The 12795-nt window shown below is 42.6% G+C and overlaps 1 protein-coding gene across 3 annotated transcripts in view; it reads left to right on the plus strand.

Annotated features, from left to right (window-relative positions):
• The window catches only part of LOC129867496 (lisH domain-containing protein ARMC9), a 91711-nt gene that overhangs the window by 54325 nt on the left and 24591 nt on the right, over positions 1 to 12795 (plus strand). For all 3 annotated transcript variants that reach the window (XM_055940949.1, XM_055940951.1, XM_055940950.1), the window contains one exon: positions 8610 to 8770. In XM_055940949.1, coding sequence (XP_055796924.1) covers positions 8610 to 8770 — 161 coding nt within the window. The remainder of the gene's footprint in view (positions 1 to 8609; positions 8771 to 12795) is intronic.

Genomic DNA, 12795 nt, shown 5'->3' on the forward strand with positions numbered 1-12795 from the left:
TCAATGAGAAGCTATGTAGGGCCATCCTACACATCGCTCAATGAGAAGCTATGGAAGGAGGTGAAAGGTCCACAATACAACATGAAGCCGTGGACAGAAGGTCCATTATATCTGGCTAACGGCGAGGCTAAATGACCACTTGGATAGAGTGAGGTAGAGTTCCACCTGTGTAACCGCTCCCATATGATTCCTTCTGTTATTCTGCCTTCCAAGACCCTTGCTTTTTCTTTCATGTTGGTCATTGATTTCATGTACTTCTGTGGTGTCCAGATTGACATTGCAGAGAGAGAGAAGCATTTCTTCCAAGTCAAAACTACGAAGTTGCATGATTGGGCTCCAAGTGTTGCGGTCTTCTCTGCCGTTGCTCCGGTACAGTTAACCCCTGGTAATCCGGTTGATGATCTTTTTTTACAGGCTGCTAGAAGCGCTCCGCTGGAACAGCCAGAGGAGTTACGACTTGCAAAATATCTCAGATGTATGTACCTCGAAGCTGGGATGCATTGGGATCCTGAAGCACAAAATATTCCTTACACAGGAAATTCCTATCAAGCAGAAGCCATGTTGTCTGTCCCCAGCAAAGCTCGTTATCCAAAAGGCAATCATTAATGATATGTTGACACGAGATATAATTGAACGTTCCTCCTTTCCTTGGGCTCCTCCTGTTGTCCTCATCCCCCAAAAAAGACGGGTGGTCTTAGATTTTGTGTGGATTATAAGTAGACGAACAACGTCTCCCAGTCTGATGCCTATCCTCTTCCCACCATCCAAGAGATCCTGGAGTCATTGTCTGGCAATGTTGTGTTCACCAACCTCCTTTCTATGCCAGAGATCTGTTGAGGATTGGATTGACTGACTGCTAGGCTGACTACACTTTTTCCAACTGGTTTTTATTTTTGTTTTAGTGTGATTTACACCGTGTTGGTTTAAGTGTTCAGTTGTAGGTTGAAGACTTCTGAGATTTCTGATCATCTTTATTGTGTGTGGAACTGGAGTTTATTGCAATGTGTTTGTATGAATGAGGCTGGTTTTATGAATGGACAAACATTGCGTGACTGAGGTGACTTGAGTTCACTTGAAATAATTTACCGGGCTGGACTCTTTTTAGGCCAGAGGTATGTGACTTTTCTTGACGAACCAAGTGAAAGTTTTTTAAGGGTTTATGAAAAAAGTGTATTTGTATACTGACTTTTACATGAGTCCTTTGTATTGGTGTAGACTTGACGGACCAGACTGACTTTTACATGAGTCCTTTGTATTGGTGTAGACTTGACGGACCAGACTGACGTTTACATGAGTCCTTTGTATTGGTGTAGACTTGACGGACCAGACGGGACTCATTCCCTCACAAACAAAAAGGAAAAATCTATATTTTCTCTGGTAGCCACGACCTACCTGGCACCCCTAACAAACAGTAACCTTAAGTCAAAACCGTTACAAAACGCTTTCTGTTGTTGTTGATCAGTCTCTCACGTCGCTGTGGAGGAATTTTGGCCCACTCTTCCATGCAGAAGTGCTTTAACTCAGCGACGAGATGGGTCCCATTATGTTTGGCAAAAACAAAACACTCCATTCCACAGTAAGAACCTCATACCAACGGTCCAGCATGGTGGTGGTAGTGTGATGGTTTGGGGTCAGCATGGTGGTGGTAGTGTGATGGTTTGGGGTCAGCATGGTGGTGGTAGTGTGATAGTTTGGGGTCAGCATGGTGGTGGTAGTGTGATGGTTTGGGGTCAGCATGGTGGTGGTATAGTGTGATGGTTTGGGGTCAGCATGGTGGTGGTAGTGTGATGGTTTGGGGTCAGCATGGTGGTGGTAGTGTGATGGTTTGGGGTCAGCATGGTGGTGGTGGTGTGATGGTTTGGGGTCAGCATGGTGGTGGTGGTGTGATGGTTTGGGGTCAGCACGGTGGTGGTAGTGTGATGGTTTGGGGTCAGCATGGTGGTGGTAGTGTGATGGTTTGGGGTCAGCATGGTGGTGGTGGTGTGATGGTTTGGGGTCAGCATGGTGGTGTGATGGTTTGGGGTCAGCATGGTGGTGGTAGTGTGATGGTTTGGGGTCAGCATGGTGGTGTGATGGTTTGGGGTCAGCATGGTGGTGGTAGTGTGATGGTTTGGGGTCAGCATGGTGGTGGTAGTGTGATGGTTTGGGGTCAGCATGGTGGTGGTAGTGTGATGGTTTGGGGTCAGCATGGTGGTGGTAGTGTGATGGTTTGGGGTCAGCATGGTGGTGGTAGTGTGATGGTTTGGGATCAGCATGGTGGTGGTAGTGGGATGGTTTGGGGTCAGCATGGTGGTGGTAGTGTGATGGTTTGGAGTCAGCGTGGTGGTGGTAGTGTGATGGTTTGGGGGCAGCATGGTGGTGGTAGTGTGATGGTTTGGGGTCAGCATGGTGGTGGTAGTGTGATGGTTTGGGGTCAGCATGGTGGTGGTAGTGTGATGGTTTGGGGTCAGCATGGTGGTGGTAGTGTGATGGTTTGGGGTCAGCATGGTGGTGGTAGTGTGATGGTTAGGGGTCAGCATGGTGGTGGTAGTGTGATGGTTTGGGGTCAGCATGGTGGTGGTAGTGTGATGGTTTGGGGGTCAGCATGGTGGTGGTAGTGTGATGGTTTGGGGTCAGCATGGTGGTGGTAGTGTGATGGTTTGGGGTCAGCATGGTGGTGGTAGTGTGATGGTTTGGGGTCAGCATGGTGGTGGTAGTGTGATGGTTTGGGGTCAGCATGGTGGTGGTAGTGGGATGGTTTGGGGATGTTTCGCTGCTTCAGGACCTGGACGACTTGCCTTAATAGAAGGAACCATGAATTCTGCTCTGTATCAGATAATTCTACAGGAGAATGTCAAGCCATCCGTCTGTGAGCTGAAGCTGAAGCGCAGCTGGGTCATGTAGAAAGACAATGATTCAAAACACACAATCAAGTCTACATGAAAATGGTTAAAAAGCAACAAATTTGAAGTTTTTGAATGGCGTAGTCAAAGTCCAAATATAATCTCAATTGAGATGTTGTGGCAGGACTTGAAACGTACAGTTCATGCTTGAAAATCCACAAATGTCGCTGAGTTAAAGCAGTTCTGCTTGCAAAAGCGGGCCAAAATTCTTCCACAGCGACATGAGAGACTGATCAACAACTACAGGAAGCATTTGGCTGGAGTCATTGCAGCTAAAGGTGGTACAACCAGTTATTGAGCATTAGGGGGAAATTACTTTTGAACAGGGGAATTGGGTGTTGCATAACTTTGTTAATTAAATAAATAAAAGTATATTTTGGGGGGGGGTGTTATTTGTAAAACTCAGGTTCTTTTTATCTAATATTAGGTTTTGGTTGAAGATCTGATAACATTCAGTATAAAAACATATGCTAAAATCAGAAAGAGGACACGGCACTGTAACCAAAGTAACATATACTGACAAAGTAACTTGACATTGCTTGATAAATACCTCAATATCAACAGGGGGGACAAAGCAAAAACATGACATAAGGCATTGGCAGAATAAGGCCCCCGAGGAGGTAGACAGACACCTTGCAATACAACGTATCAACTTATGTAAACACAAAAAAATTGCTATTAGCAAAGGTGCTTAGAGTGATTTGAGAGAGAGAGATAACGTCAGACTAACCGCAAAAGTATTGCTAATAGATAATTGGTAGTTAACCAATGTATGTTAGAGAGTCTAGCTTGAGATTGGAAGGTTGAGAGTTCGACCCTCTATGAGTCATACTAAAGACTACAAACGGTTCCCGATGCCTTATCTGCTTTACACTCAGCATTAAGAGTTAAGGCCCTGTGGTAGACTAGCGTCCTGTCCATCAAGCTGCCTCACGCCACAGAAAGGCTCCTGATCTTATGAGTCATTCCCGCTACTTACTACTAGTGTATGCACCTGTTGGCTGTTTTCTACTGTCAGTATACTATGTATGTGTTACTGTATGGGTTACTGTATGGGTTACTGAATGTTTACTTATACAGTGGGGCAAAAAGGTATTTAGTGCAAGTTCTCCCACTTAAAAAGATGAGAGAGGCCTGTAATTTTCATCATAGGTACACTTCAACTATGACAGACAAAATGAGGGGAAAAAATCCAGAAAATCACATTGTAGGATTTTTAATGAATTTATTTGCAAATTATGGTGGAAAATAAGTATTTGGTCAATAACAAAAGTTTATCTCAATACTTTGTTATATACCCTTTGTTGGCAATGACAGAGGTCAAACATGTTCTGTAAGTCTTCACAAGGTTTTCACACACTGTTGCTGGTATTATGGCCCATTCCTCCATGCAGATCTCCTCTAGAGCAGTCATGTTTTGGGGCTGTTGCTGGGCAACACGGACTTTCAACTCCCTCCAAAGATTTTCTATGGGGTTGAGATCTGGAGACTGGCTAGGCCACTCCAGGACCTTGAAATGCTTCTTACAAAGCCACTCCTTCGTTGCCCGGGCGGTGTGTTTGGGATCATTGTCATGCTGAAAGACCCAGCCACGTTTCATCTTCAATGCCCTTGCTGATGGAAGGAGGTTTTCACTCAAAATCTCACGATACATGGCTCCATTCATTCTGTCCTTTACACGGATCAGTCGTTCTGGTCCCTTTGCAGAAAAACAGCCCCAAAGCATGATGTTTCCACCCCCATGCTTCACAGTAGGTATGGTGTTCTTTGGATGCAACTCAGCATTCTTTGTCCTCCAAACACAACGAGTTGAGTTTTTACCAAAAAGTTATATTTTGGTTTCATCTGACCATATGACATTCTCCCAATCTTCCTCCGGATCATCCAAATGGTCTCTAGCAAACTTCAGACGTGCCTGGACATGTACTGGCTTAAGCAGGGGGACACGTCTGGCACTGCAGGATTTGAGTCCCTGGCGGCGTAGTGTGTTACTGATGGTAGGCTTTGTTACTTTGGTCCCAGCTCTCTGCAGGTCATTCACTAGGTCCCCCCGTGTGGTTCTGTGATTTTTGCTCACCGTTCTTGTGATCATTTTGACCCCATGGGGTGAGATCTTGCGTGGAGCCCCAGATCGAGGGAGATTATCAGTGGTCTTGTATGTCTTCCATTTCCTAATAATTGCTCCCACAGTTGATTTCTTCAAACCAAGCTGCTTACCTATTGCAGATTCAGTCTTCCCAGCCTGGTGCAGGTCTACAATTTTGTTTCTGGTGTCTTTTGACAGCTCTTTGGTCTTGGCCATAGTGGAGTTTGGAGTGTGACTGTTTGAGGTTGTGGACAGGTGTCTTTTATACTGATAACAAGTTCAAACAGGTGCCATTAATACAGGTAACGAGTGGAGGACAGAGGAGCCTCTTAAAGAAGAAGTTACAGGTCTGTGAGAGCCAGAAATCTTGCTTGTTTATAGGTGACCAAATACTTATTTTCCACCATAATTTGCAAATAAATTCATTAAAAATCCTACAATGCAATGTCATTTTGTCTGTCATAGTTGAAGTGTACCTATGATGAAAATTACAGGCCTCTCTCATCTTTTTAAGTGGGAGAACTTGCACAATTGGTGGCTGACTAAATACTTTTTTGCCCCACTGTATGTTACTGAATGGGTTATGGAATGGGTTACTGTATGTGTTACTGAATGGGTTACTGTATGGGTTACTGAATGTTTACTTATGTGTTACTGAATGGGTTACTGTATGTGTTAATGTCTGTGTTACTGTATGGGTTACTGAATGTTTACTTATGTGTTACTGAATGTTTACTTATGTGTTACTGAATGGGTTACTGTATGTGTTAATGTCTGTGTTACTGTATGGGTTACTGAATGTTTACTTATATGTTACTGAATGGGTTACTGTATGTGTTACTGAATGTGTTACTGAATGTGTTACTGAATGGGTTACTGTATGTGTTACTGTATGGGTTAATGTCTGTGTTACTGAATGGGTTACTCCACTCCAGTGTTTACTTGGTATATTGTAATTACTTCGCCACCATGGCCTATTTATTGCCTTACCTCCCTTATCTTACCTCATTTGCACATGCTGTAAATATATTTGTTCTACTATGTTATTGACTGTATGTTTGTTTATTCCATGTGTAACTCTGTGTTGTTGAATGTGTCGCACTGCTATGCTTTATCTTGGCCAGGTCGCAGTTGTAAATGAGAACTTGTTCTCAACTAGCCTACCTGGTTAAATAAAGGTGAAATAAAAAAATAGGTTACTGAATGGGTTAGTGAATGTGTTACTGAATGTTTACTTATGTGTTACTGAATATTTACTTATGTGTTACGGTGTGTGTTACTGAATGGGTTACTATATATGTTACTGAATGTTTACTTATATGTTACTGAATGTGTTACTGAATGTGTTACAGTGTGTGTTACTGAATGTGTTACTGAATGGGTTACTGAATATGTTACTGAATATGTTACTGTATGTGTTACTGAATGGGTTACTGAATATGTTACTGAATGTTCACTTATTGGTTACTGGATGGGTTACTGAATGGGTTACTGAATGTTTACATGTGTTACTGAATGGGTTACTGAATGGGTTACTGAATGTTTACATGTGTTACTGAATGGGTTACTGAAGGTGATACTGAATGTTTACTTATTTGTTACTGTATGTGTTACTGAATGGGTTACTGAATGGGTTACTGAATGGGTTACTGAATGTGTTACTGAATGGGTTACTGAATGTTTACTTATTTGTTACTGTTTGTGTTACTGAATGGGTTACTGTATCTGTTACTGAATGGGTTACTGAATGTGTTACGTAGCCTGAAATCCTGAACCTGTTTTGCTAAAATTCCACTTGTGTCATTGTTTTGCATGACAACGACTGGTAAGGAGTGGAATGATAGCAGAAACAGACTGGTACCCAGGCTATGTGTTACTGTATGAGTGTGTCACGGATCAAATCAAATCAAATTTATTTACATAGCCCTTCATACATCAGTTGATATCTCAAAGTGCTGTTCAGAAACCCAGCCTAAAACCCCAAAACAGCAAGCAATGCAGGTGTAGAAGCACAGTGGCTAGGAAAAACTCCCTATAAAGGCCAAAACCCAGGAAAAAACCTAGAGAGGAACCAGGCTATGAGGGGTGGCCAGTCCTCTTCTGGCTGTGCCGGGTGGAGATTATAACAGAACATGGCCAAGATGTGCCACGGATCCCTCCGGAACTGTGTCATTGCGCACACCTGGTCCCCATTCCCACTGATTGTATTTGAATAAATGTGCCCTTTGTTCACCATTGTCCTGTTGATTATTGTTCCAATATCTGTTTGTCGTGTGAGTACCTGTGCTGTGTTGTTTTAGCTTTCGTGCCACGTATATTGTGTAGATGATTATGGGTCTCGTGCCGTGTGATAATCATTGTGCTCTAGTGTTATTTATTCGAGGTACTCCTCGGTCTTTTGTTTGGGTTTTAACCCTGTGTTTTGTGTACGTGTTTGTTTGGTCTTTACACGGCACGCTGTATTTTGGGAAAATTTTTAAAAAACTATTACGCATTCCTGCGCCTGTCTCCCGATCCCGTCATACCAGCGTGAAAAAATAATCTACCATTAAGGGAGACAGCGGGAATGGCCCGTACGACGACGATGCGACTGGTCCGTCCGGCACCGCCGCAATTTCAGCAGCTGCAACTGGGCCGTCCGACGTCGCAACTTCAGCAGCTGCAACTGGCCCGTCCGACACCGGTGCAACTAGTCCGTCCAACGCCGGCGTGACTACGGCAGTGGCAACTGGCCCGTCCGACAACGACACAACTTCGGCAGCTGCATCGGGTCCTGCAATTCGGGAAATAAAAACCCCTATTCCTGCGCCTGCTCCCAATCCTTCATACCGACGTGACAGTTTGGCTGTTGTTATGATAGTGGGGGTAATCCAGTCAGTCAACAGTGCCAAAAGGAGGTCAGCCAGCCTGAATCAAACGGCTAGCAGGATGTCTACCTCCCTCCCTGGATGTCTAGGTCCTCAGGGCTCAGGTTCTGCACCGCCATTGTTCCCCCGTTGGACTCGCTGAATAACCCGCTCAATAACGCACTGGATAACCAGCTGAATCACTGGCTGAATCAGCCGAGCGACAACAACTGCCTCTGCTAGAGTTTAGGAGGTTTAGGATTCTGTCAGTCCATTGTTTCTAGGCCTAAGTGCCAGTGCTTCCCAGGACTAGCGATGACAAATCAGAGGAGAAAGTATGGTCAAGTGGTGCACTGTTATTGTCAGGGCATTATCAGGGCAGAGGCCAGCAGTTGTAAGCTAAAGCACTTGAGAGACCCACTGTATGTTACTCTTGGGATTCTCTAAATTGAGTGTTGTAACTATAGCCTGGTCCCAGAACTGTTTGTGCTATCCAACTCCTAGTAGGCAAGACAGCACCAGCGGATCTGGGATCAGGCTATTACAATGAATGACACCTTACCTGCGGTCTGGAGGGACAGAGACCTGGGGATAAGAATAGTGTTAAATCAGCTGCAACATATTCTGTCTAAAAGATCTGCAGATAATAACAACATGAGGTATTTCAACCAATGAAGAAGTCTAAATATGACTAAGACAGTATCCTGTTCTGTGAAATGGTCTAATACTAAGACAATCAGTTGAGTCCAGTGTCCTTACCCCGATGTTGTTATTGATTGTGTGTGGGGTTTGTAGGGACTTCCGAGGAGGCAGCGAGGGCGACAGGGGTGAGGTAGGGTACCCTTTGAGCAGACAGAGGAGCGTGGACAGCCTGCCCCCGTCCCGCTACAGCTCCCGCCCCCCCACCCGCTCCGGCAGCCGGCCCAGCACCAGCGAATCCCTGCACCACTCTATGGGTACGTGAAACTGTATCTTTTTCTTTGTCAGCATGGACGTGTGTGTGTGTGCGTGCAGACAGCGGATATAACATATTTTTTATTATTTAGGGGGTAGATGAACTTTAATATTGCGGATAGATTGTTGCTTCCATCAATGTAATTGTCTACATCATTTCCAATCACCCATATATTTTTTTGCAAATATACAGTACAAGTCAAACGCTTGGAAACACATACTTGTTCAGGGGTTTTTCTTTATTTGTACTATTTTCTACATACATGTAGAATAATAGTGAAGACATCAAAAGTCGGTTAGGACATCTACTTTGTGTATGACACAAGCAATTTTTCCAACAATTGTTTACAGGCAGATTATTTCACTTATAATTCACTGTATCACAATTCCAGTGGGTCAGAAGTTTACATACACTAAGTTGACTGTGCATTTAAACAGCTTGGAAAATTCCAGTAAATTATGTCATGGCTTTAGAAGCTTCTGATAGCCTAATTGACATAATTTGAGTCAATTGGAGGTGCACCTGTGGATGTATTTCAAGGACTACCTTCAAATTCAGTGCTTCTTTGCTAGACAGCATTGGAAAGTCAAAAGAAATCAGCCAAGACCTCAGAAAAAAAATGTAGACTTCCACAAGTCTGGTTCATCCTTTAGAGCAATTTCCAAATGACTGAAGGTACCATGTTCATCTGTACAGATAATAGTACGCAAACAGCAAAGGACCTTGTGAAGATGCTGGAGGAAACAGATACTAAAGTATCTATATCCACAGTAAAATGAGTCCTATATCGACATAACCTGAAAAGCCGCTCAGCAAGGAAGAAGCCACTGCTCCAAAACAGCCATAAAAGAAGCCAAACTATGGTTTGCAACTGCACATGGGGATGAAGATCGTACTTTTTGGAGAAATGTTCTCTGGTCTGATGAAACAAAAATAGAACTGTTTGGCCATAATGACCATCGTTATATTTGGAGGAAAAAGGGGGATGTTTGCAAGCCGAAGAACACCATCCCAACCGTGAAGCACGGGGGTGGCATAATCATGTTGTGAGGGTGCTTTACTGCAAGAGGGGCTGGTGAACTTCACAAAATAGATGGCATCATGAGGAAGAAAAATTATGTGGATATATTGAAGAAACATCTCAAGACATCAGTCAGGAAGTTAAAGCTTGGTCACAAATGGGTCTTCCAAATGGACAACGACCCCAAGCATACTTCCAAAGTTGTGGCAAAATGGCTTAACGACAACAAATTCAAGCCCTGACCTCAATCCTATAGAACATTTGTGGGCTGAACTTAAAACGCATGTGCGACCAGGCAGGCCTACAATCCTGACTCAGTTACACCAGCTCTGCCAGGAGGAATGGGTCAAAATTCACCCAACTTATTGTGGGAAGCTTGTGGAAGGCTACCCGAAACATTTGACCCAAGTTAAACAATTTAAAGGGAATGCTACCAATTACTAATTTAGTGTATGTAAACTTCTGACCCTCTGGGAATGTGATGAAAGAAATAAAAGCTGAAAGAAATAATTATCTCTACTATTATTCTGACATTTCACATTCTTAAAATAAAGTGGTGATCCTAACTGACCTAAGACAGGGAATTTTTACTAGGATTAAATGTCAGGGATTGTGAAAAAAAACTGAGTTTAAATGTATTTGGCTAAAGTGTATGTAAACTTCTGACTTAAAAGTGTACGTACCAAAAATGTATTCAACAAATCAAAATATTTTTTAGATTTTAGATTCTTCAAAGTAGTCACCTTTTGCCTTGATGGTAGCTTTGCACACTATTGTTATTATCTTAACCAGCTTCATGAGTTAATCACCTGGAATGCATTTCAATTAACAGGTGTGCTCTTTCTTTAATGCGTTTGAGCCAATCAGTTGTGTTGTGACAAGGTAGGGTTGGTATACAGAATATAGCCCTATTTAGTGAAAGACCAAGTCCATATAATGGCAAGAACAGCTCAAATATGCAAAGAGAAACAACAGTCCATCATTACCTCAGGACATGATTGTCAGTCAATGCAGAAAATTTCAAAAACGTTGAAAGTTTCTTCAAGTGCAGTCTCAAAAACCATCAAGCGCTGTGATGAAACTGGCTCTCATGCGGACCACCACAGGACAGAAAGACCCAGAGTTACCTCTGCTGCAGAGGATAAGTTCATTAGAGTTACCAGCCTCAGAAATTGCAGCCCAAATAAATGCTTCACAGAGTTCAAGTAACAGACACATCTCAACATCAACTGTTCAGAGGAGACTGCTTGAATCAGGCCTTCATGGTCGAATTGCGTTAAAGAAACCACTACGAAAGGACACCAATCAGAAGAAGAGACTTGCTTGGGCCAAGAAACACGAGGTAATGGACATTAGACTGGTGGAAATATGTCCGTTGGTCTGATGAGTCCAAATTTGAGATTTTTGGTTCCAACCGCCATGTCTTTGTAAAACGAGGAGTAGGTGAACAGATGATCTCCGCATGTGTGGTTCCCACAATGAAGCATGGAGGTGGAGGAGTGATGCTTTGTTGGTGACACTGTCAGTAATTTATTTAGAATAATTTATTTAGAATTCAAGGCACACTTAACCAGCATGGCTACCACAGCATTCTGCAGCAATACACCATCCCATCTGGTTTGCGCATAGTGGGACTTTTTCAACAGGACGAAGACCCAACACACCTCCAGGCTGTGTAAGGGCTATTTGACCAAGCAGGAGAGTGTTTGAGTTTGCCTCAGATGACCTGGCCTCAACAATCACCCGACCTCAACCCAATTCAGATGGTTTGGGATGAGTTGGACCGCAGAGTGAAGGAAAAGCAGCCAACAAGTGCTCAGCATATGTTGGAGCTCCTTCAAGACTGTTGGAAAAGCATTCCAGGTAAAGCTGGTTGAGAGAATGCCAGAGTGTGCAAAGCTGTCATCAAGGCAAAGGGTGCCTACTTTGAAAAATCCAAAATATATTTGTTTAACACTTTTTTGGTAACTACATGATTTCATTGTTTTTGTGTCTTCAGTATTATTCTACAATGTAGAAAATATATTTAAAAAATAGAAAAACCCTTGAACGAGTAGGTGTGTTTAAACGTTTGACTGGTACCAACACTACCGTTCAAAAGTTTTAGAACACCTACTCATTCAAGGGTTTATCTTTATTTTTACTATTTTCTACATTGTAGAATAATAGTGAAGACATCAAAACTATGAAATAAAACATATGGAATCATGTATTTTTTTGTGATCCAGTACGTACTATCATAATAATACATAATATTATAATTTGGTTGTAATCCAGAGAGGTACGAAGAAGTTTCTAGATCCTCTATGAGGCTGCAGAGGGATCCAAATTGTGGATATAAAAGAAAACATGAATCATCAGCGTACAATGACACCTTTGTTTTTAAACCCTGGATTTTTAACCCCATGATATTATTGTTGGATCTGATTTTTAATAGCTAACATTTCGATGACATTAATAAATAGACATACTGATAGTGGGCAACCTTGTTTTACTCCTCTTGACAGTTTAATACTTTCTGAGAAGTAGCCATTGTTTACTATATTACAGCTAGGGTTACTAAACATGACTTTAACCCATATTATAAGAGATTCTCCAAAATGTAAATGTTCCAGGAATTTAAATATAAACTCCAGTCGTACTTTATCAAAAGCCTTTTTAAAGTCAGCTATGAATAACCTATTCCATAGGCAAGGAGTGTAACAGGAAAAGGCAGCCATATCCAACTCTGTGGAAATCGCATGGGTCTCAAGTGTAATCCGTGCTTGAGACCTGGTTTTAGGAATTCTAATTCTAATATTGATGAGTGATGATGATAAGAAGGTAGTTTATTCAGAAGTGCTTTATAGACAAACACGAGAGCATGTTGTTCTCGTCTCACGGACAGCGAAGTCCAACAATAAGGGGATCTGCTGTACCTATGTTATGTCTGAAAAAGTCAGTTATAAATTGTTCTGTCCTGGTTAAAAACAAGTTGTCATCCAATAGGCTTTGATTAAATTTCC

Source organism: Salvelinus fontinalis, chromosome 12, assembly GCF_029448725.1.
Source record: "Salvelinus fontinalis isolate EN_2023a chromosome 12, ASM2944872v1, whole genome shotgun sequence".
Classification (NCBI taxonomy): domain Eukaryota; kingdom Metazoa; phylum Chordata; class Actinopteri; order Salmoniformes; family Salmonidae; genus Salvelinus; species Salvelinus fontinalis.